This window comes from Lolium rigidum, chromosome 2, assembly GCF_022539505.1.
Source record: "Lolium rigidum isolate FL_2022 chromosome 2, APGP_CSIRO_Lrig_0.1, whole genome shotgun sequence".
NCBI classification, from domain to species: Eukaryota; Viridiplantae; Streptophyta; class Magnoliopsida; order Poales; family Poaceae; genus Lolium; species Lolium rigidum.
In genome coordinates, this window is record NC_061509.1 from 189727243 (window position 1) to 189751059 (window position 23817).

The window sequence follows — 23817 nt, forward strand, 5'->3', positions numbered from 1 at the left end:
CGTGGATACTCCTCTTCTAAATGAACAATCAAGAAGTTATATATTCAAGTAAATTATGCGTTCATTCAGTTTACAGGATAATGCATGCATAAATCTTCTCTTCCTCCCAAAATATTTGTGTATTCCAAATTAATTTGAGTCACTTTTGCCTATGTGTCTAGCTACATGTGTATCTACATAAAGGTGCAATAACAATTAAACTATTAATAGTACAGGTTCATATGCAGATATGCTTCGAATATTTAACATAAAGCGCATAGAGCTTACTGCACAGTTTCTTACGCTTATCGGGGGAATGAATGTAGTAGCTTCAGTACAAAGCAAACGAGTACCGTTATTCCAGCAAGATACTACATCACATGCACATGGTAAGTTCTACCATCGAGTCCAGGCTTCAGCATCCCAACAGAGTTCTAAGTTCTAACACAAACATATCATGCAGCTAAATACAGCTATGTCTTGTTACATGCAATCAGAAACTCAATGAAATTTCAACACAAAAGAGCCTACATTACATCCTGAGTCTAGATCTTAACAACATGTTGAATGGTCAAGCACATGCATCAGTTTATGTTTCCCCAAATAGCTTGTCCGGACGTCACCTTGTTGCTCGGCCTCGCGGTCAGCTCATAGAGGATCCGAGCGAATGTGTCAGAGTATTTCCCTTCCGACGTCAGGATCTCGGCAAACGTGTTCTCATGGACGAGGAGGTGCATCCTGTTTTGAGGCTCAGAGACAAGGCTCTCCAATATCACCGCTGCTTTCCTGCAAACCTCGGCAACTGGGTGTGGTGCCTTCACGATCTTGAGAAGTCTGTCGACAGCCCTGATTCAATTCGAGACATCAAAACAGCATATTCAAAATAATGCTGCGGCTTCAATATTAGAATTATATATGTGATGAAATGAAGCAGATTTTACCATCGCTCACTAGCGAGCCTCAGCCTACAATCCATATTCACTTCTGATACGTTGTAGAGTGCGCTAACAGCAGCAGCCTGTGCATCGAATGCTTGCACGCTCAACAGATCAACTAACCTCTTGTATATCTGTATCAAGTATAGCAACGTAAAGCTTCACTTAAAACCATTTATATAGCATATAGCAAACAGATAAGTCTGCTAAACCAAGGATTTACCTGTGAAATCACAGGAAGAAGAAACGATTCATTGTCTGGATTAATTATTAGCCGCCCAATCAATTCAGCCGCAGCACAATGCCACGCCTTCACAGAAGAGTCTAGCATGCTCATTATGGCTTGAACTGCGCTTTTCTCACTGTCTTGGCAAAAAATGAAGGAAAATATAATGAGGAACAATATAAAAGGGAAATAAGTAAGAACAGAACTTGTGGTGAACTTATATCTCACGTAATTGGAATGAATGATGGCTTTGAAGAGCTGAAGATTCGAAGGTCCAGCACAGGTGCCAAATTGACAAGAGTCTCCAGCATATTTGTTATGAGCTCATCATCTTCTGTCAGATGATAGAAATGCACAAAAAACAGGTTATTGGATCTTATAGTAATATTTGTTGTAAACAATGGGACTAGTGTATTATCAACACATAGTCCTAGGATAAATAACTCGTTGATTAAACCAAATTAATATATTAACAAAGAAATGGCAACTTTAATGCAATTTCGCTGTATAAATCCCAACTCAAAATCAAATAGGTTAAATAAAAAGTCAATATTCGGATGAAAGCACCTGCAGCTAAAATGAAGCGTGCATATATAGCTACTGTTTCAAAATAACACAAGAAAAATATTGTCACAAGTTGTATTAAAAAAACATGTTCAGTCAATTCCAAATCAATTTGTACATTTAACTAGATGAACTGAACAAACGGAACATAAGACATGCATAGGGACCAAGACCAAAACCAGGTGACAATAAATGATTCTGAGACTTTACCTGCATTTTGGTCTTCCAGGCACCGAAATACAGTCTCCAAGCAATGTCTATGTTGAACCATGGTAGTCTCGTTTTCTGGCATGAAAGAGAAATTGCGGATTATGTTGGAGGCTGCAACAGCACACTGTTGCCTCTCTGTCCGCCCTTCATCATCAATATTAAACAGACCATCTTCATCAAACAAAAATCCTGCAGATCTCTTCTTTGTGATAGTGGAGTCCTCTATCTTTGGTTGATCATTTGAAGGACTGAAATTATTATTTTGAAGAACATAAGTATGTCACATGAATCATGAAAAGTGAGATGGGTACTCAAGATCTTGATGAGGTCAAGAATGACATACATGGCAGTGTCTGAGTAGACTTGTCCAACATTTTCAAGACCAAAGCCTGACAGTGTTATATTGGCACCCAAAGTTCTTGCTCTTGGTGGTTTTGTATGGTCCTTGGGCATTGCTATATCTCGCCAGTCATCAATCTGTATAAGACGGTGAAGCGTCAAACAGAATGCCAAGGAAAAGGCTAACAATTGTATAACCCGATAAAAGCATTACTTATTTTCTGTGAAGAACTGAAAATCAAATAAACACATAAATTAGCAGACTGTAGAAGCTCAGGTTTTGTGCAAGAACCTTAGGAGTCAAATTAGATAAAAGATTGCTTCTGCAACCAATTGAAAAACTGTAGGCCTATATAACAAAATGTATCTTTACAATTTTTCTTTACAGCTACAGTGGCAATGATGCCAAGTCCTAGAATTTGCATGAGTTCATCACACATTTCCTCAATGCTAATGACAAAATATACTACTCCCTCCGTCTAAAAATAGGTGTCTCAACTTTATCTAGATACGGATGTATCTCTGACTAAAATGCATCTAGATACATCCGTATCTAGACAAAAGTGAGACGCCTATTTTTAGCTTGATTAATGTTAGCTTAAGTGATAGCTTGATTAATATTTTATGATTATGCTAGATTTTTAAATTATTTTAATGATAATGCAGATAATTACTCAGTGATTACAAAGGAATTGGGAACCTGGAGAATTATAAGTTTCAGATAGAACGCATGATTCAGTAACACCCACATCGAACTGGAGAGAGAGAAAGGGAACTAAGGACCTACAACTTGAAGGAGAGCATCCAAGAGCCCAGGAACTTTAGCAAGAGGTGTTGCATCCCGACGGAGATCATCCTTCTCCTTAAAAGAGAGTACTGTGAGGGCGTTCAATGCCCACAGTATCTCACTCTTCAACCCACTTTGCAATGCAAGGACAATTCTTTTATTATTCTGATCTGGAAAATACACAAAAATAACAATAACAAAAGTTAGCTTTTTTCTACCAAATAGTCACGCTGGTAACCATTAAGCATACTAAAAAGAAAGATGATGCATTTCAAGCTCAAGGCACAGAAGTAAGGTATCATCTGTACTGAACGGGGCAAAAAAAAAGCCTAGCAGGACAACAACCAGCCTGTCTGAGTAGGGTGGAACAATAAAGGCTATATCATATGCATTTGTGAGAAGGGACAGAGAGATAACAGGTCACATATTAGACCACGCTGCAATTCCTCAGCTACTCAACCAAAATAATGATTTGGAGTTTCGCAAAATAACACAAGTACATGCATTCATAGCCCATGCTTGAGTCCATTCAGTTCACACTCTTTCATGCAAGCACATGTCAAAACGTGACAATTAATTATCATACAGGCTCCAGTTTTTTATTGCTATGATAAGCTGTGTTCTGCTTCATTTTTTTAGCTGTTGTGGAAAATAAGATATAACTATTACTCTGGATAAATCATAAGTAGATAGATCCCGTTATCAAACAGTTGATCTGTTACATTATATATCAAAAGCACAAGAAATTTGTTTCCAACTTGATTAACAAAAACACAGGCATCCAACTACACAGTTATTTAAAGCAGCTCAACCCACAGCCACAGGATTATCATTGCAATTGCAGTGCTCTGAGCTGCAATGCTCTGAGTAACTATGCCCCCAGAATGAAATGAAGCCAGAAAATTTTAAAAGTAAATCCTACTAAAGTATAGTATGCGGAAGAGATGGTTAAAAATTATTAGTGAACATTTGCAATTCCAGCAAACTATTTGACCATACTGCGCAACTTTCTCCTAACTCATTCTGAACCAAAATACATGTTACAGTTCATGATTATCGTATGATCTTCATCAAAAGACTAACACCTATACTGGTCAGAGCAGCCTCAGCTAAGTCAGTGTCCTATTGATCCATTGTTCTTCTGAAGCCTGAATTATGTGTCCAAGAATTGGAACAATGAACATCTGATCTCAAAGTAACTCTTGGTAATTAGTGTAGTGCTATGGTTTTTCAGCATCGTACAGCTTTGAAAAAAGTGTACGCGTTCGTGCTGAAACATTGTTCATTATGAGCCAACCTAACTACTTGGGAAGGCATATGAGGTATGAAACCTTGTTGTTTATCATGGCGATGGCAGTTTTAGTTCTAACATTATATTTGACAACCACCAGAGCGACGTTTGTCATTCCTCTGTCTTGCTTATGTGGGACAGAATGATAGGTCTCTTGTTTATCTTGCTGAAGATAATTTTTGTTTCCAATGTTATATTGGTAATTACCACAACGTTGTCACATCGAATCATACCAACTTGAGAATCTGTTACACCGTCGTCGCTCATCGTGGAAATTCAAACATGTCTCATTGTTTAATTGGTTCCTTGTTGAAAAATCTGCAACTCTTCACAATTACCATTGCGTCAAACATTATTGGTGTCTTCGTTGTTACTGACGTACATTATGGGATTATCACAACACACGTCATGTGGTGTTACAGATGAAGGAAGAAGCAGCTCTTACAGACAGCTTCAGTAGATCCCCAACAGGACCCCCACAAGACATAATTAACCCAAAGCGAAGAAGACCTCAAACTCGGCGTCCCTCTCTTTTATATCATATATATGTCTTCATTTTAATAGCAGGCACATGGTTAATCACGGCATTGCAGGCTTGCAAATGCAGCTAGAATTGGGAGTTCCTAAATTCGCCCCCAAACAAGTCGATTCCAGGGGTCCAGGACGCGGTTTGCAGTGTGTCCACCATTATGCCCTAAAGAACTAAAATCCTTCGCGGTCTCAATTTGAGGCTAAGAAGAGGCGGAGGGGAAGCTCACCGGAGAGGGCCGTGAGGAGCTGGAGGGAGGGCCCGACGAGGGCGGCCGGCGCCGCCGGATCGCCGATGGACGCCGCCGCGGCTGCAGCGGCGGCCCCGCTTCCGGTGGTGCTTCCGAACGGGCGCCCGCGCTTCACCGACGAGGAACCGCCGCCCCCGCCGGACTTGCCCGTCTGCTTCTGCATAGCTAGGGTTCTGGAGCTTTCACTTTTTTTTTTTTTGGAGGCACAGGGGAAAGAGGCGTGCGTGTTTCGGGTACTTGACGGGTCGGTGCGGAAATAAAAACCTTGTCACTGACAGGCGGGCCCGGTCCTGCAAATTGCGACCGTGTATAAACGTTTAAATCTGTATTTTTTTCTCAAAAATAAATAAATAAACGACTACTCCCAATGGCAGGATTGCAATATAAAGGATTTTCCGGAACCCTTTTTTGACAGAGAACAGATCCAACGAAACAATGGAAGGATCAACCAACACGATGATGTTTGTTACAATCCAACGTTACATTGTTCAAACGTTTACCTATCTGCCACATGAAGAGGGCAATCTACAATACAACAGTAAGATTAGCCTAGCCACTGATAGTGCAGCGCTCGAAACAATCGATTTGAAACCGAAGAGTGCTGCTTCGTAGCTTTGGCCGGCAGGCTCAAAGCACAAACTGTTAGGTAGGGAGCGAGAAGCCTTCCAATTTTGTAGCGCGCCAAAACAAGCCATCGACACAACCCCCAGTCAACTGAACGGCGACCAAGACGTCAGTGGATCCTGCGAAGTTCCCCAAGATTGGAGATGATGCTTGTACAAAATGAGCCAACGTGGCTGCTAATAAAATCCTGAAGAGCGTCAATGGATGCAAGTTCCTTCTACCGAACAAACTTCTGAACACCGCTTCAGTCTGTTTCTGCAAAAAAAACATGAGATATCCTTTATCAAAACAGAAGAGCGGTAAATACTGGGAGTGGCAGCCATGTAAACGTACAAGAAGTTAATCCAGAATGTTCAAAACCTACAATCACACATTCAAACCTGATACTGGCTACTAGAACCACTTGGCATTGCCATAAACCGTCATGTAAATAGACATTACTAGAGGGTGAGCTCGTCAATCCTTTACCTTCAGATATCATAGAAGTCAGGTCTACTAGATGGCGCATCGTTGGCCTCCCGTGCGGGCAATTCCAAGGGGACCTTAGTCCTGTCAGATTCTTAAGTATCTGAAGTGCAAAAGCAAACAGGCCCCACCATTGGTTAATTATTAATTAACTGTTTAAAGTGATGCATATTTCTAGATTGTGATGACACTGAAGGAGACCGAACAGAAATCGCATACAGCCACGGAAAAAAAAAAGCTTATTTTTCAGGAGCTTGTTTACAGGGTGTTCTCTTGGTCCACCATAACCTCATTTTTTGTAATTACCTTCTTCATTTCAACTTTTGTCAGCGGATCACCAATCATGGTAGACATTCGACAGGCCCGTGAAGCCAGCATAGCACGAACCCTCGAAGGGCAAACAGAAGCAGTTTTATCCGTCTTGTAGGTACTAATTATTGCACATTCACCTTGACTGTCAGAAAGCATGGAGACCAGCTCCTTCACGTCTAAATCAAAGGAAATGAAAATAAGTTCAAATTTTGAGTTTTTTAGAAACGAAAATGTATGTTTCGGACATACAGGAAATAAGTATTTACCTTGAACACCAAATGTAATATTTTTACTGAAGGGGACAGCTTTCAAAATATAATGATTGCCAGGTGAAGCATGCAAATCTTCTGCTAAAACAAACCCATTTTTCCTGACATAAGATAACAGAAAAAAGAACAGGAGTTTAATCAGTCTCAAATGTGTGTTTTTGTTAATACTTGATGGAAAATAAGGCAATGCATTGAGCAATCAAACTACAACTAGTTGCTGCAATTGGAAAATTCATCATGCATGAATTGATAATTTCAAAACAAAATAAAAGCAGCAACATTTTTCGTTAATAGAGGAGTTCCAGAGGTGGCGGTTCGCTAGGCTTTTTCGCTCGGAGTCCTTCGGATTTCCTGAGCCTTTTCCTTTCTCATGGCGTGATGGAGATTAGGCTTTAGCGCCGTAGGGGAGCTGTCACCCCTTGTTGACAGTGGAACTTGTGGTTCGGGCTTTCTTGCCCTTTCTTCTATGCGATTAGTAAACCTTCCAGGGTGTATTCTCGAAAAAACATTTTTCGTTAATAGAAAATAGCAACCAATGAATGGAAATTGTAAGTCCCTCCAGTTCTGTATTAGCTGTAATTCCAGACATAGGTAAGGTCAAACAAATAAATAAATTACTGATTAGATACTTAGATGCTTGAAAATCATAAGCATATATCTGTCCCAGAAGGACTTTCCCAATATGTAATTTTAACGGATTTCATAAAGTATGCTTGATAGAAATTAGTAGTCAAAGTTGTAGTTTGAAAACCGTGTTGATGTTCCAAACAACAAACTTATAAGGAACCGGAGGGAGTACAAACTACCAGCAGGCCAGCCCCTAATTGCTGATAATTCACCGTCCCGTTCTTATGGGCAGACTGCAGACAGAAAGATTGGATTTGAAATCTGCCACCTCAAGTGGGTGCTCTTGGCGGCTAGGACACACGTTGGGTACTATTTGTGGAAGTGAAGCTTGGATGATCAAGTGCATTTGTTGTCTTTCAAAAAATAGTGGCAGCGGGGTGGAGAGTTGGTTATTCAATTGATCCTCTCATGCTGGCCCTTCATTATTATGCAGCAAGGCTCGGAAGACTGGGCTATTAAGGTGCAGTTGACAGATAGGAGGCCCTTTGATATGTTAAGGGAGAGGGGAGAGTCATTCCAGAGTTGGGTGGGAATCATTGATAGAAACTTTTACTGAGAAACCATAGCATCTGAACTAAAGAATGCACATCCTTTCAAGAATTGCACAATGAACGTTGACGATAACAAAACATTGATCAAACAGGCAACTGATGAGTACTGCATAAAACTAGATATTCAATATCAAGTTGTTTGATCCAACTTTTGAGCGGTCAGAATTTAGGTACTGACTCAAGCAAATGTACCTGATAGTGCTCATGTGCATAGATACGATAACTTCTTCCTCTGGTGATAGTTCAAGTCTCAGTGGCCTGCGTCAGAACACAGTCAGAAATACTCCTGTAATACAAGTGGAAAAATTTGCTATAACAGGTAAAGATTTTTTTTTTGCGGGGGATAACAGGTAAAGATTAACCTAGAGTTAACATTCTTACGTTATTCCTTAAACCACCCATAGGTTTTAAGAAGTTCCACGAATAAATAACACATGAAAAATGCTGGGTTTTTATTACTCACTGAAGAAGAGGCTGTATGTTTAAGGTTGTTGACTGTGATAAGCTCTCAAAGTTGTACTTCTCATCAGCAGCATGCTGACAACATAAGAAAATAATTTCATTGATATGAGGTACCTTAAGAGGTGCTACTCATATATCCAGGAATTTGTATGAAAAACATGTAGAGGTACCTGATCTACAATAAAAAGGTCTTGGTCCAGCTTTCCAATGATAAAACCAAGATTAAACTGCCCAACAACCTAAAGATGAGATAGTTAGTACTCTACAGAACAACTGCATGCAACACAATATGTTTATCATTGCCACATTCAAGTACATAAACAACGAGGTCTTAACAACATGTTTTTCTTTTTAAAAAAAATACAGTCCATATCTTGCAAGGTACTTCTAAGTTGTAGCAGCAACATGACCTATGGTACTTGGCACGGCCTTGAACAGTAACAGACTAAAATAGATCAAGTGCCCTCTGGATACAGCACGTGGCAAATTTTATGTAAGACCCCTCAAAAAGGACAGAATGGGCATGACTACATCAGATTTCACAGATCATAATAGCTAAAATTTATTATGGTTCCTCCCAATCACTGAATACATCAGAATAATTTTAGTATGTCATTTCAGAAAAGAGGTAATAATTTCGCTCAGTTATCACGTAGGTAGCTGGAGGACTTCCATCCATAAGGCAAATGGTATATTAAATATGATGTCACTTGCAACCTTAGAAAACAAACAAGAATATTAAAAACATCGAGCCATTTCAAGAACCTCCATTTCTCCAAAATTATCTTTGCTGAAAAGCCTGTCCAACTCATTGGTCGCTGCAGCTAAATAATTCAATTTTCCCTCGTCGTCATTTGGCACATAATTATCCAGTGTCGCGGCTTTATAGCACCTAGGGCAAATAAACTAGTCAAACCCCTAACTCCTAATGACAATAAAACTTGCTTATAAAAATAGCAGAAGTGTTACCTTGCAGTTTTGTTGGAACAATGAATTCCGTTTTCATGTGATACCATAAACCTGTGTTTTCTTCTTCTCCTAAGCTCAGCAACTTTAAATTGCATAACCAGATATGATACTGATGTAGAACACCCTGAAGTGCCATCATCATGACCATGAGCAACAGGTAAAGGAATATTAGACTGTCCATTTTGAGGTTCAATATCTTCCGGATATTGACATGGAGCACCGGAATTTGAAATGCGTTGATCATTCTGTTCATCCTGCAGGGTTTGCAGCATTCATTGTACAGTCAATCCCATGAACTGATAACACGACAAAAGCTTTTCCAAAGAAACTACCTAACTCGTGGAAAAATACAACTTAGCTAATGAAGAATTTATTCCAAAAACAGATGTCCACATATCATACACACTGAAAAGGAGCCAAAATGCAAGTAGAGTCATGATTCCATATAAACCACAACAGTTGAAAAATTCACCTTGAACTTCTACGAAATACAATATTAATAGGCAAAGACACTTGTGAAGAATATGCTAAGAAACAATCAGTTATGGGCAAAAAATAGAAGAGAAAAAATGGAAAAAAGAGAAACAAAAAAAAAGAGGACAATGGCTAGTCTCCTACAGAAATGTGATGGAAACAACTATCTCACTGCGGAAAAAAACTACCTTACCACATCAGATTTTGTACTGTGAAGACCGCGTGGATCAAGGAGAGGCACTTCAGTACTATGAGACACAATATTTGATGGTTCTGAATGCTGTGATGAAACTTCTGCCTGCTTAGGTACAAATGATTGCGGAGAATGACGCTGGAAAAGGCTAGTTTCCTGGAGTGAGTTGGCATTTGCAATACCAGGTGCATTTTCTTCCAGGCTTGTTCGTCTCACTTGTTCTGAGTTTGTCCCCCTTCTTAGCACTGGAGCTTCGGAAATAAGGTTGCAACTGTCTTCGTGCTTCCTCTTGTTTAGTGATAGAAAGTTCATAAGAGAAGACTGAACTATACTTGATGGGGAGGATTTAGCACTAACAGCAGGCCCTGTTCTAGCATGATTTTCTCTTACTGGATGGCTACCATTGGATTTTTTTGCCTGCTCATACCAGGAGGCTGAAAGCAAAGGAGATCTACCAACCGGAGTGGCTGGGCCCCTTGACAAGGGGCTTATGTCTCTGGATGCAGCTCCAGTGGCTAACCTTGTCACGGAAGAAGACACTTTCTGATTCTCTGGTGGATCCTTGTCATCACTATCTGTTTCATCCATGTCGTTATCACTTTCGGGAGATGAAACATTCTCTTTTTCTATTAAATCTGTGCTTTCATTAGGTTCAACAATGGCAGGGTCCTCTTCCTTTTCAGAATCTTCAATGTGATTGATGGAAAAGCTGCACTGTTGAGGGCTATACAGATTTTCAATAGCCTCCCGTAAAGATATCAAAATGGCCTGCTCGGAAGAGAAGAAAATCTTTCTCTTGTCAGGTGCAACATTCACGTCATAAGATGTGGTTGGAATGCAGAAATTTAGGACAGCAACAGGATATTGCTTGGAATTTGAGCTTCTATAGAGTTCATTAACAAGCTTGGTGACCTTTGGCATGTCCACAGGTCTGCCATTCACATAAAAGAACTGCCTATCTCCTGAATTGCGACCGCTGCCGGGTCCAGGTTTGGAAAGAAAACCTTCTACCTGGCAGTCTTCTGAGATGGCCACGTTGAAGGGCTCAAGGCATTTGAAAGTGTTCAAACCAAATACCGTAATCATATTGTCTTTCAGTGAACTGCTTCCTTGAGTTTTAACCACCACCATTTTGGAATTCTTGCCCACGATATTTGTGCAAAGTAATCTGACCCCTTTGGCAATTAAGGCGTACGCCTAAAGCAGGTAAGAATCATCGATTAGTAATGGAAGATAACAAAAAGAAATAAAATTTCAGCCTCTATCATAACACAACAATCAACTCCGACAAGAAAAACACTAAGATGCAAGACTCACATTCAGCAAGGAGATTACTTTGCCATACTCCTTCCGAATATTCCTACTAAACTCCTTGCCCCGAACCGGCAAGGTGGAGAACAATTTTTCGATGGTCACAGTGGTTCCAACTTGCCGCGCAATCTTCCTCTCACTTGTGACCACGCCCGAGTGCTCAAACTCCAAATGTGTCCCGACCTGCTCGTCTTTAGTCCTCGTTTCAACCGTCAATTTCCCCAACGCACAGAGGGAACTCAACGCCTCCCCCCGGAACCCGAAGGTGGCTACGGAGTTCAGGTCAGAGAAATCCGATATCTTGGAGGTGTGGTGCTTCAGGGCGAGCGCCTAGAGCAGGTCACAGGGAGCACGGTACGGTCAGCACCCAGTGACAGCAAAAATGCAGAGCAAGTGGAGTATCTGGCAGCGAGATTAGAAAAATGGGGGATTTGGTTTGCGCGTGCCTGGAAATTGCTGGGCGAGATGCCGGCGCCGTTGTCGGCGACCTTGAACCACTCCTCGCCGTAGGCCTTGAGGCTGACCTCGACGGTGGTGGCGCCGGCGTCGAGGCTGTTCTCGACGAGCTCCTTGACGGCGGAGGAGAGGTCGAAGATGACCTGGCCGGAGCAAATCCGGTGCACCACCGACTTGCTGATCGGCTTTATCGCCGGGGAGGCTCCTCCCATCCCGACCTGGACCGGTAAACCCTACCACAGCTCGAGCTCGGGATTTGAGGGTTTTGGTTGCTTTGGCTCCTCCTGCCTCTCCGGCTCTACCTCGCCGTCACCGTCGCCTCTGTTTGCGCGCACGGGCAGCGACTGCCTGGGCCACACCATCTTTCCATGCTCTGCCTTAGTTGGGCCTTGGGCTTAGGTGGGAGCATTGTCAAGAGCATATAGTCCAGCCCAGTTAGGTGAATCACAACAATACATATAGTCAAAAAAAATCGTTATTATGAGAGAAATGTTTGTCGATAATTTTAGTCCTGGGTTATATTTGGGTATAGATTTGTGAAACAATTTACTCCCTCCGTCCTTTCTATAATACCTATTGTTTTTCCACTTTTGTTTCGGAATATAAGAGTAAAGCTATGTTTTTTTTGCAAAGAACCCCTTCCACCGATATGTTCCATCCAGAAAATCTGGAAACAAATATGTTCATGTCCAGTAAATCAGGAAACCAATCTGTTCCCGTCCAGAAAATGTGGAAACCAATCTGATTATGGAAAGAATAGCAGGAGAGAGGGAGTACATGGCGCGATCGGTTATGGAAACAAGATTATTTTCTGAGATCTAATTTCAGTTTCCTATTTTGTTTCTAAGATCGCTAGGGGGTTTTGTGTCAAAATATTGCTTGCGCTAATTTCCGTGCCAAAATACAATAGGCACTATAGAAAGGAACGGAGGGAGTAGTGATTTTGGCCAAGAAGTAGACCAAGACCACCCATAAAAAGAATGATGATGTGCATATGATACACCTAGACTGTGATGATGATTTTTTTTTTTGAATTTTGAATCAGAAATGAGGAAATGGATATACGGGCAGTACAACCAGCATCAGCACATGTAAAAGAAGTCCTTGGAGGAAATTTCCCAGCACAATCGTTAGATTAGAACATCGTTGAAGTGGAATCCATGGAAGGTGAAGGGCTAAACCAACCTATGGCAAAAGATATAATGTGTAATCTACTAGGCATTGGAGATCACGTTGAAGAAGAAGTGGCCCCTCTTTCAGATGTAGATGAGGTAAGTGAACACGAGCTAGTTCAGCCATAAATGGGTGATAATAAAATAGGTGAATCACTATATATGGAGGAGGTTGCGATCCCAATCCCAGTGGATGATGAGGTGACTAGCGAATAAGTGATAACATATGATCCAATTCATCATGTCATACTTGTAGGCACCTACTTTTCCAACATGGATGAATTTAGGAAAGCATTTGGGCAATATTGTACCAATGGTGAGGGCGTCCATGTATTGTGGATGGTCCAAGCAGCAGCAGCGCTGGCGCTCCGCTTTCTCGTCGGTGGGAGGACTATGCATGCAGTGACTGTAGCCAAATCAAAAGGCCATAGAGGAAGTTGTTGCTCTAGAAATAGAAGTATTTAAAATAAGAATGTTGGTCAATATAAAATATTTCGGATTCACTGCCACGTGGGGTCAATATGGGGCAAAGTTGGTAAATGCCTTATAATCTCTTTGGCACCACTGAAGGAATAAATGTTACCCCATTTCCCTAGTCCTAAAACCTAAGTAGCTAGAGTTCAGTCATAGTTAGTTTTCTTTAGCAAGCCAAGTACCTATATAGATAGAGCTAGTGATAAGTTTAATCTACGAGTTGTTCTTCTGGATCTTTAATTGCAGTTTACCTCATTGTAAATTTAAGAGGTTGTGATGATCTTTTGTAAAGGGTCGGAGTTGTAATTATATAGACATATCTTGACCCGCAATGTTTATGTTGTACCACTCTGAGGATGTAATGTTATGTCAATAACTTGAGTTCTACAACATGCAATGATATGTTGGGTCACCACAAAACCAAAATATGTGTTTGCTACACAGAGTCGCGTCCAACACTCATACCCACAGCCAATTCCAAATTGGAGCACCATGAACATCAATGGTGGTACTGCAATAGGCCCAACACTGCAATACGAGTAGATTTATGACCATCATGCCGAAGCACCCATGTGGTTCATCTCAACATTACCACCTGTTTTTCGTCAAAAATTAAGAGGCAACCTGGAGCTTATAAGTTCACTAACACTATGTATGGTTATATGTTCACTAACACTATGTATGGTTATGCGTAAGACCAAATTATATTTCTTCATTTTTGTACGGTGTGATCGAGTATGTGGTGTTCCACTGTTATGGTTACGTGCAACACCAAATTATGTTTTCTTTATTTCTGTAGAGTGTGATTGAATCTAAGATGTTGTCATGTCAAGTTTTATTCAGCTATGGCATTACCATGTTTGAAAAAAATATCCTATCTGTAGTACTCCCTCCGTCCCACCAAAAGTGTCTTAACTTTGTCAAAAGTTGGATATATCTACCTACTACATAGTGTCTAGATACATCTAAAATTTGACAAAGTTGAGACACTTTTAGTGAGACTAGTAGATAGATACATCTAAATTTTGATAAAGTTGAAACGCTTTTGGTGGGACGGAGGGAGTATTAAATTTTCACCTCACAAGCGAGTAAGCGCTATCAAATTCAGATGTAATTCAGATACAATTCAGATATTGCAAAGCTCGTACAACCTAAGTTGGTGTTATCAAAGTAAATGATTTTAATGACAAACATTAAATCCACTCAAACGCCCAAAATACATATGAAAGTATAAATTTCACTGTCACCAAAATTTCATATAAAAAAGAATGACTACCACAAATAAAATTAAGCTTACTTCATATCGGACATTCCAACAATCCGGATGGGAATCAGAGTCAATAAACGATCGGCGATGACGGCAAGAGCCTCGGCGGTGGCCCTGAGGGCCGGAGTGTGCTTGCAGCGCGCGACACCGAGGGAAAAAATGAGGAGATGCGAAACTGGGTGGTGGCGAGGGTGAGCGGACTTCGGCAGTGGTGGCGACGAGGGCATTTGCTCGTGACAGATCTCCGGGGAGGTCTTCAAGTCCCAACAACAAGGAGAACGACAGCTTCGATTTGGGAGCACGGACTAGGGATTCGGTGAGAAGAAAAATGGGGGTCGGGCTGAACAATGGAGAGATTATAAAAAAAAAAGCGCTCATTTTAAGCAGTCTAGTTGGCCATCACATTGGAACTAGAATAACGAGTAACCTGACAACATGGGCCAAAAACACGCACCATTACGGGGATATTTGAGTTCTAATCGTTTTCAAACAGTTTTATTTTTGTGCTACACGAATTTGGCCTAAAAAGACCATTTTGGCAATTGCTCCAACAAAATTGACGTACCTCAAAACAATTACAAAAAAACAACAGATCATATATGCGCTCGGCAAAGAACACGGAATACCCAAAGTACATTGCCCCGGACAAACACAATATCTTGACCTGGTTTCACGATTTTTGTGAATGGATGGGCTAGCTCTTGCTCAAAGGTGGGGAATCATTGGAGTCTTCATACCGACTTGAGTTTGATCCCTCCAAGCAGAATTTAGTCGCTCCGTTTTATTTATTTCACAGATAGAATCACGGAGATTTGATCAAGAAGGTGGGAGGTTCCACTTTCTCTCACATTCTTCTTGATCAAATGCCGTGAGTCTCCTCTCCCGGTTGAGCTTGATTCTTGGTCTTGAATATCTTCCGCAGCCATATAGTATCATCGACATTCTACTTAGCTCTATACTTACACATCCCATCCCAAATCCTCACCATTTCTTATCCTCCTCGTCCTCGCCATCACCTCGTCCATGGCGACGTCGAACCCGTCCTTCATGTCCCCGTCAAACCTCACCCTGGGGTCCTTGTACACAAACCTTGGGATCATCTTGATCACCTCCTCCCTCATGGCTGCCACCTCCTCGCCACTGTACCTGCTCAGCACCTCCTCGATGTCCACCTTCCCTCCCACGAGGTCGTCCGCGTCGATGAACACCGAGTAACGGCGGCGGCCATCGACGTCGCCACCGTTGTTGTCCGGGTCCGGCTCGTGCCATCGGTACTGCTTCTCGAAGGTGGACCCCTCGTGGAAGAAAACGGGGATGCAGCCGGCCACGACGGCGTCGATGGACGACCGGCGCATGAAGGAGTCGCCACGCGGCTGCAGGCAGAAACGGGAGGAGGCGAAGAGGGACATGAGCTTCTCCGCGGACCGGCAGACGTGGCCGTGGCTGCAGTCGAGCATGCCGCAGCGGGTCGGCGAGGAGACGCACTTGTCAATGAGGTGGTCGCGGAGGACCAGCGTGCCGTTCGGACGCCGCGCCCCGGCGAACGCGAACAGCCACGGCCGGCGCGTCCCATGGGAGCGAGCCTGCCACGCGGCCACCTCGGCGGCGGACGAAGGGTGGAAGTAGGTCGGGTAAGGCACGGCCATATCCCGGCGGTTCCAGATGTTGGACTCGACGGTGAGCACCGTCATGTTGAGGCACTCGGCCCGTTCAAGGAAGCCGTTGCCGCACCCTTTGGGGTCGTCGTTACTGGGCACGCGCCGGAACATCCACGTAGTCTTGGACGCCAGCATGAAGTGGTCGCGCCCGCCGAGCGCCGCCCACTGCGGCCGCGACGATAGCCACCGGAGGAACTCCGCCGACGGCGCGTCGCGCACCGACGCGTTGGTGTCGCAGCTGTAGTGGTTCAGCTCCAGACCCGCGTAGTACGGCACGTACACCGCTGTCGCCGCCGCCGGGTCGTCGGTGAGGCACTCGTACCGCCTCATGCGGTGGTGGAAGATCACCTCCAGGGCGTGATGGTCCGTGTTGAACCTGCATTTCAATCGAGATGTAAGTATGTAACTAACTAACCAGAGCACGCGAAGAATGAAACTCAAAACCACCATCGTACGTGACGGTCGATATCTTTGCTTACCATCCGTTGTCAGGGATGACACGGTCGTTGTCGTTGCCGGCGGCGGGAGCGAGCACCGGGCCGAGGCCCGCATTGGACATGAAGACGCACGCGCTGGTCTCGTCCTCAAACGCCGGCGATCCATCGACGCAGTCCCGGAGAAGATTAAACCGTGAGGGTAGATCCAGCATGTACACGCGCCGACCTTCGCACGACGACTTAGCAGTGTCATCGCCGCCGACCGTTGGCGGGGCAGAGAACAGATTGACGGGGAGCGTGGCTGGGCCGGCACGACGGTGAGAGGAAATGTACGAGTAACGGAAGAGCGAAATGTGGAAGAACTGGAGGTGGAGGAGGCATGGCAAGAGCCATGAGCCGGCGACGAGGAGGCCATACAGGAGGTACTTGTTGAGGCCGCTGTGAGCTTCCATGGCTGGGCTAGCTATAGGAGAGCATCCGGCGAGGTAGCTGTTCGTGGTGCTCTGAAGGGGATCGCGACCCTGCATCCTCTGTGAGAAAGGGCAGCTGGAGATGTCTTATTGCCGTGTTACTTGCTGTATTTTTTAGCGTGTCAGTTGAAGAGTTTGACACCTGGTAGCAGATCATAATTTTTGTTTGTGCTGCATTCCTCGGAAAACATCGATCGATGGGCATTCGGCGCCATATCTTGGCATCCGTGTAGTACTTGGATTGGTATTCAAATCCTCTGCAGTTGACCCAAGTTGCGCATTAATATTTGGTCATCGGTATTCCGAGCAGTTCTGCAGATCAAGTCCAATTTTAGTTTTAAATCGTCCAGGTTCTCTTCTCATAGGAGCTCTAGATCTCGATGCCAGTTGTACGCGATTATTTTGGAGCGGATTCTGCGGGCGCAAGATTGAGCGAGAATCAGCCTTGAGGTCTGACCTCGAGGAGGCTTACGTGTAATTTACGCTTGAAGATCCGGAAGCTCGCGGGGCCAGAGAAAAAGTTTACTTGATGCATCTCTCGAACAAGTCATACTAGTAAAAATCAGGGTTTGCAGCCTTGCGAGTTAAAATTATGGCCACCCCAATACACAGTTTTCATCTAAACTTGATGCATTTGCCTTACATTGCTTATGCTCACTAGTAAAAAGGAATTCTCACCCTGATGCACATCAGCCTGCACAGCTACGCCCCTGGCTCCATGTCATCTCCATTGCTCTTGCACAGCTGTTTAGTTCTTGCCACTACACAAACATTAGGAGAAGAATATATCACACGTGGGATTATACGATTGTTCCCGTGTTTGAATGGCATCTCTCCAAGATGAACTACTTGCTGTTATTCTTTTTAGCTGGCTATTTGCTGTACTTTAGCTGTACATAAATTTGTGGTTCGAGTCCATTCACGAGCTTCTGATCCCTTAATTCGGACACTAATCACGTATCAAGTATTCAAGCCCCACTAGTTGGTCTAACAACCACTAGCTAGTATTTTTCCTCTCCTAGTAGGGTTCTTCCTCTCTAACTTGTAGATAAGATTTTCGATAAATTAAAATAAAGGAATCACTAGGGCGAGATTTTTCACAGAATTATACCTCTCTATTCATTGGAAAACTAAGTTACATCACTTAGCATCGGACGTATAATTGACTCAAGGGATCATCAATCCATACACGTGGTGAACTCGATGGCAAAGTGAATTGTTTGATACGTAGTAGAATCCTATTTTTTGCGGTAATTGAGATTCATGCCAAGAACGATTAAATAAATGAGATATTGCTTTACGCGTGTCTTACCTAGCTGGCATATCATGGACTACTCCTCTAACCTTTAAACGATCTACCAAGAGAAATCTCAGTTTTGGCTATCTGTAACAACAATGTTATATGACAGGTAAAATATCTCCATCAATTTTTGAATTTGATGCAGCGGCAAAATGTACTCCGCTATCAGAGTTTTTTTTTCAATAAATAGAATATTGTAAGATCATAAAGATACCAATTATCCTAATGGCACTATGGATGAACACAACCTCAAAAATGAAGAAGCTGAAAAAAGAAAAGTCCTGCTACAGACCTCGTAGCAGCAATATAACCACCACCCACCTGAAGTCCAAATTCTCCAAAAACGACGCATCCAAGAAGAAAACGATCCCATAATCGTCATCATCATCCGATCATAGATCTTAGGTTTTCACTCTAGAGACAGTCCCCGCTCTGGCGCTCTTACAACGATGCATTCAACAAGGCCATTGCCAAGCACAATCAATTAAGACCACCATTATAGTCTTCGGCTCTCTCGGCTTCAATGACATTCTTCACCTCTGACTTTACAATGGAACGAAACATGTCCCAAGATGACAGCAGGTAGTAGAGCTTCGCACTGCTCCCTCGTAAAACTAAATGGTTAGAAAAAAATATGGGTGCACACAACCGAATCTCATCTGACCCAGCAATCTTCAGGTATGATGCATCCGATGGAGTTCACATGCGGAGCCTTCAAAAACTCGACACTCCGGCAAGAACAAAGGAGAGAAGCATCAAGAGGAACCCGAGGACTTCCACCTCGTCTCGATTTCTCCCTAGGTGAGTTTGATGCTCGGTAAATAGAAATCAGTGCAGCAATTGACATTACTGATTTCCCCGCCGGCTATACCTTCTCTCCATTAACGGATTGTCGACGCTTCCACTGTAAGTACCAACAAGTTAAGTTAGAAGTTTTAAGCATGGATCGATTGGCCTAAGATAGTTGTGTTGTTGTATGCAAACCATGGACTCCATAACGGTCTGCTTGCTTCTCGTTTAAACAACATGCACTCGACCGCCCATGTTTTTTGAGTAGGTTGGCAATAATATCATGGATTTGAGTATCTTTGGGCATCAACCCACTGGACACGAGTTTGGAGGGTACTTTCTATCCATGAAATATTTGCGTGCGGGAACCTGTTAAGTCATGGGCTAGAAATGGGTATAAAATTTTGCTTCTTGGATATCTGATGGACACTTATATGATAGGTGGGACCAACTTATTGATGGCTCACACAATCCTAACCATAACACCCTCAATCCCCATGGCCCAGAGAGACCAAAATCTTTAGAACATAAGGCTAACCCTAACCCTCCCGGTAAGCTAGGAGAAGAAGGTTTCGATGTGTCCTTTCACTGCGGCCTTGTATGGGTTGTTGTTGTTTTTCCTGATCCGAGGATATCCAACGGTTATAGATGGGGTGTCAAGCGGCGTTCCACACTAGTCCCGCATCCTGCCCGCATTGACACCCTTAGTTATAGACGTGAGCAAAAGTTTTTCATCAGGGCTTTCTTTGCGGCCAGACAGCCAGCTAGCTGGCATCTTGATATGTGGATGAATATGCCAAACATGAAGTTTTTTTAGTTGGGCTGAATGGTCGATGTGGTAAGGACTAAGAAATAGAGGGATTGAGGGTTCTTGTTTTTTTTCACAAGTAATTGGGTAAATCCTGGACGAAGAAGAAAATAAAATTATACAGAATTATTTGCAAAAATCTAATATATCAGAATATTACATTCAACCAGATAGTCATCCCATGCACACCAACCGAATAATCCAATCGCAGAGGTTCACAAGCAGGGAGTAGAAAAATGTGCCCAGTGGAGCATTTCTACAACACAGAGGCTGAACATGTCGTCTCTCTCTTTCTTCTCAGAAGCAGGCGTCCAGGAGACAGCAGCAGCAAAGGGCGGCCAAGCTGTTGCAACAAACATGATCAGATCAGAAATTCAGAATCATGGCACATAGTATCCTCAAAGTCGACAAAGCTGGCGCTACATAACCAACATATTGACAATATATGTACAGAATCAGGGTTGATCTAAGCATCTAGCTAAGTAGGGGATCTCTTCCACCTTGATCTTGTTTTTCTGAAAACAGAATTAGGGTCATCCACTGCTATTTTTTCATTGCAAATTACAGCTATAGTTTCAGCATCGGTATGGCATTACTGCTTGCTGTCAGGCTCATTCACCAAACAATGGTTATGGCGTCAAAGGTAATATTAAGTCCTAAGGAGGCATCTTCCATGGAATGTGATGTCTCAGAAAAAAAAGTCTGACTTTGGCATTACCGGGCAAGATAACAGGTACAAACATGGTCGTAACTGGCATGGGAAGTCTGAATTTTGTACTACCTCAGAACATAAGACTGTCACTCTGAATTTTATGCTACCCAATCGATGAGTCTATTTGATTAGCAGGATTCTAAAAATGCATAAATAGAAAACCTCATGATTGCAACGTCATACTTATTGTAATCCTACGAAAGTTTGATTTGTTTTATCACATCACAAAGAAAATTGTGCATGATCACCTATGCTGACTAGTAAGGAGCGATCCATGCAGGGCGATGGATCAATTACCAAGTAAATGGCTCTATAAAATGGATGGGTGCTCTATAAAATGGATGGGTGAATAATGTTTAAAACAAAATGTACGGTCATACTCCTGCCTCATAATCCCAATTACAGAATTACACATAGCATCAGAATTAGGATATTGATAATAATGTTCATTTAAAATGTTTTGATGGGATATCTATTTTGCTGATTTTCTGCTGTACTAATTTATGGGCTAGCCTACGGATATCTTTCTCGGGTATGAATGCCGAGTAGAAACTGCTCTTTTAATATTATTGTAAATGAAATTGATCGCATAGGAGTATCAGAATCAGATCTGTAGGATTTGTGTGTCCCGTTTGACTCTAGAATCCGATCAAATTTTGAAAGGCAGCTCACGCGTCATGTCGCGGCCCCAACCAAGCAACCGTGCGCCACCGGCGGGGAACACTCGCCGGCGGAATTCCTTGGTTGATCACCGATCGATTTATCCTCTTAAATAAGTATGTTTCCCGTTCTCTAAACAACCCGTCCTGAACTTATCAAGCTAGCAGAGTACTACGTATACTAGTACATATATACGGGAGGGCAGTATTAGTTCGATCGGAAATTAACGCACCATCCCTGCATGAAGGAAGGCCCGCCCTGCTGCTGCTGCTGCTGCTGCTGGGGCGGGTACCCCTGCTGGCCATATCCTTGCGGCGGGTACCCCTGCTGCGGCGGCGGGTACCCCTGCGGAGGGTAGCCCTGCGGCGGGTAACCTGAAGAAATGGATCAAGATCCACATGTGTGAAAGGTCAATTCTGTTGAACTCTCGGCCAAAAAGAAGAAGCAACAGTACACGGCCGGAAAGGATCGAGGCCATGGACAGGAGAGCGAGCTGTACCTTGCTGCGGCGGCGCGCCGACGGGCGCCTGCTGCTGGCCGTAGTAGCTCATCTCTCCTCTCCGCTCCGGCCGGGGGCTACTACTATTCGCTGGTCTCTTGCCCTGTAGCTGTAGTGCGTGGAGCCGAGTGATGATTTTATAAAGAGACAGCGGCGGGCGGGAAGGTGCACTGCGCTTGCCGTTGCTGTTGCTGGTGGGAGCGTATCCAGATTCCAGATGGACGCCTCGGGCGATCGGGGTGGACTTGTCGTATGCATTGCCGCGTACCACCACCACGGCCACTAATTGGGTTGGCTGAGAACAAGACGAGAACGTACAATCAGATTTGGTGTTTTCTTGGTCGTACCTGAAGAAAAAAGATTGATTAGAGCAAGGAAACGGCGGTCATGTTTGGCTGTGGAGCATATTAAGTATTGGTGGCAGAGTTGACCGGAGCAATTGATCAAGCCCAAGTAACTTAGCATCCAAGGCTTAGTAGGAGCAGTACATATTTGACTGCTTCTTTTCTGCGTTGCAACCTGCAAGCCTGGCTAGTTTGCATATTCGCGGACAAGAAGGAGCAACGCATCGATCGTGCCGAGAGCTAGCGCACAAAGGTAGCTGGCCTAAGTTGTGATCGTCCTTGGTCTCATAACAGAAACTTGGCTGTCGATTTGGTGGCTGCTGAGCGCAATCGCATCAGAGCAGGCAAGGATGCCCTGCCCAGAAAGCCACGCCGTGAAAGAAGATAGTGCGACTACACCAAGCAGTCGATGGCAATCTCCCACGATGTTGACGGGACACACCGACGGCAGTGGCGGACGCAGGAAAGAATTGGAGAGGGGGCACACCTCAATTTTTTTTTTTTGCGCACCCCCCAAAATGTGAAAAACGCATAATGAATAATGAACAATTGTAGTGATGTGAAAAACCCCCTAAATTTTTTTTGCGCACCCCCAAAATGTGAAAAACCTTTGCCTAAAACCATTTTTAACAAAGGCATCTCCTCCGGACCTCCATTAGCTCTCTCTTTGAACAAGAAACACACAAAGCAAAATGCCGCATCCTTTTCGATACTATATTCTAGCCAATTGTAGTGATGAAACCAAACATAGCTAAAGTGTCGATTTTTGCCCTTCTTTTTTGTTGTTGCGACAGCATGCTCATATGGTTGGCATGGACCTTTTAGGATATATCCTCTCCCAACATCATCTTGAATATTAACATCATAACTTGATATAGAAATCCTTTCCCCCGGATCATGTGGAAGAAAGTGAGCATCAGATGACCTTGCATTTGGTTGTTGGGATGAAGGTGGATGTAGTGTTGTATCTTCAATGTCAATCTCGCTCCCAATATCGGATTCGACTTCTTCATCATGTACAATATCAGATTGGACCGGAGATGCAATCTTCTTTGATGCTTGTTTCTGAAAAAGTAGCGCAGTTTGGCTATTTCTCTTCATTTCTACACAACTGAAATATTTAAACATTACCAATTTAGTAATTTTATGTGTTCTTCTTAACATACAAACTTACAAAGTAACAGAGAATATACATACACAGGGACATACATTCATAGTTTCATACAGAGAAATAGGCAAATAGCTGCAAATCAGAAAATGTTCACAACTCACCGGCCTCACCCTACTGCTACTGCTTGTGGCCTCGGCACTTGGGAAGATCAGGGGCGGGCGGCGCTCGACGTTCAGAGCGGCGGCCGGCGACCGACGGCTGGCGGTCTCTGCGGACTGCGGTAGTGCGGCGGC

General features: G+C 43.4%; 4 protein-coding genes across 6 annotated transcripts; all 4 read right to left on the bottom strand.

Moving 5' to 3' along the window:
* Positions 1-292: 292 nt before the first annotated feature.
* On the bottom strand, positions 293-5290 carry LOC124692739 (armadillo repeat-containing protein LFR-like). Of its 2 annotated transcripts, none has more exons than XM_047226168.1 (8): positions 5090-5290; positions 3041-3210; positions 2258-2391; positions 1915-2162; positions 1369-1471; positions 1138-1276; positions 921-1048; positions 293-825 (listed from the first exon to the last, which is right to left on the bottom strand). In XM_047226168.1, exons 1-8 carry the CDS (start codon positions 5271-5273, stop codon positions 564-566), a joined length of 1368 nt encoding a protein of 455 aa, XP_047082124.1. In that variant the 5' UTR covers positions 5274-5290; the 3' UTR covers positions 293-563. The 2 variants fall into 2 exon arrangements, with proteins under 2 accessions (XP_047082124.1, XP_047082123.1); XM_047226167.1 differs by having other exon boundaries at positions 1369-1474.
* Positions 5291-5494: 204 nt separating this feature from the next.
* On the bottom strand, positions 5495-12055 carry LOC124687864 (DNA mismatch repair protein PMS1). 2 transcript variants are annotated; one of them, XM_047221595.1, is made up of 12 exons: positions 11814-12055; positions 11374-11697; positions 10057-11253; positions 9390-9643; positions 9186-9312; positions 8591-8659; positions 8422-8495; positions 8151-8216; positions 6778-6881; positions 6506-6687; positions 6203-6302; positions 5495-5989 (listed from the first exon to the last, which is right to left on the bottom strand). In XM_047221595.1, the coding sequence occupies exons 1-12, from the start codon at positions 12033-12035 to the stop codon at positions 5979-5981; spliced, it is 2730 nt and encodes a 909-aa protein (XP_047077551.1). In that variant the 5' UTR covers positions 12036-12055; the 3' UTR covers positions 5495-5978. The 2 variants fall into 2 exon arrangements, 1 of the variants encoding a protein (XP_047077551.1); XR_006998333.1 differs by lacking the exons at positions 5495-5989; positions 6203-6302; positions 6506-6687 and having other exon boundaries at positions 8151-8244.
* A 3640-nt stretch (positions 12056-15695) lies between these two features.
* Positions 15696-17283, bottom strand: LOC124690403 (xyloglucan galactosyltransferase KATAMARI1 homolog). The gene is made up of 2 exons (XM_047223791.1): positions 16874-17283; positions 15696-16770 (listed from the first exon to the last, which is right to left on the bottom strand). Exons 1-2 carry the CDS (start codon positions 17281-17283, stop codon positions 15696-15698), a joined length of 1485 nt encoding a protein of 494 aa, XP_047079747.1.
* A 3022-nt stretch (positions 17284-20305) lies between these two features.
* LOC124692740 (protein tfg-1-like) lies at positions 20306-23529 on the bottom strand. Its single transcript, XM_047226169.1, has 4 exons — positions 23339-23529; positions 22070-22416; positions 21803-21944; positions 20306-20541 (listed from the first exon to the last, which is right to left on the bottom strand). Exons 1-4 carry the CDS (start codon positions 23512-23514, stop codon positions 20496-20498), a joined length of 711 nt encoding a protein of 236 aa, XP_047082125.1. The 5' UTR covers positions 23515-23529; the 3' UTR covers positions 20306-20495.
* Positions 23530-23817: the final 288 nt, after the last annotated feature.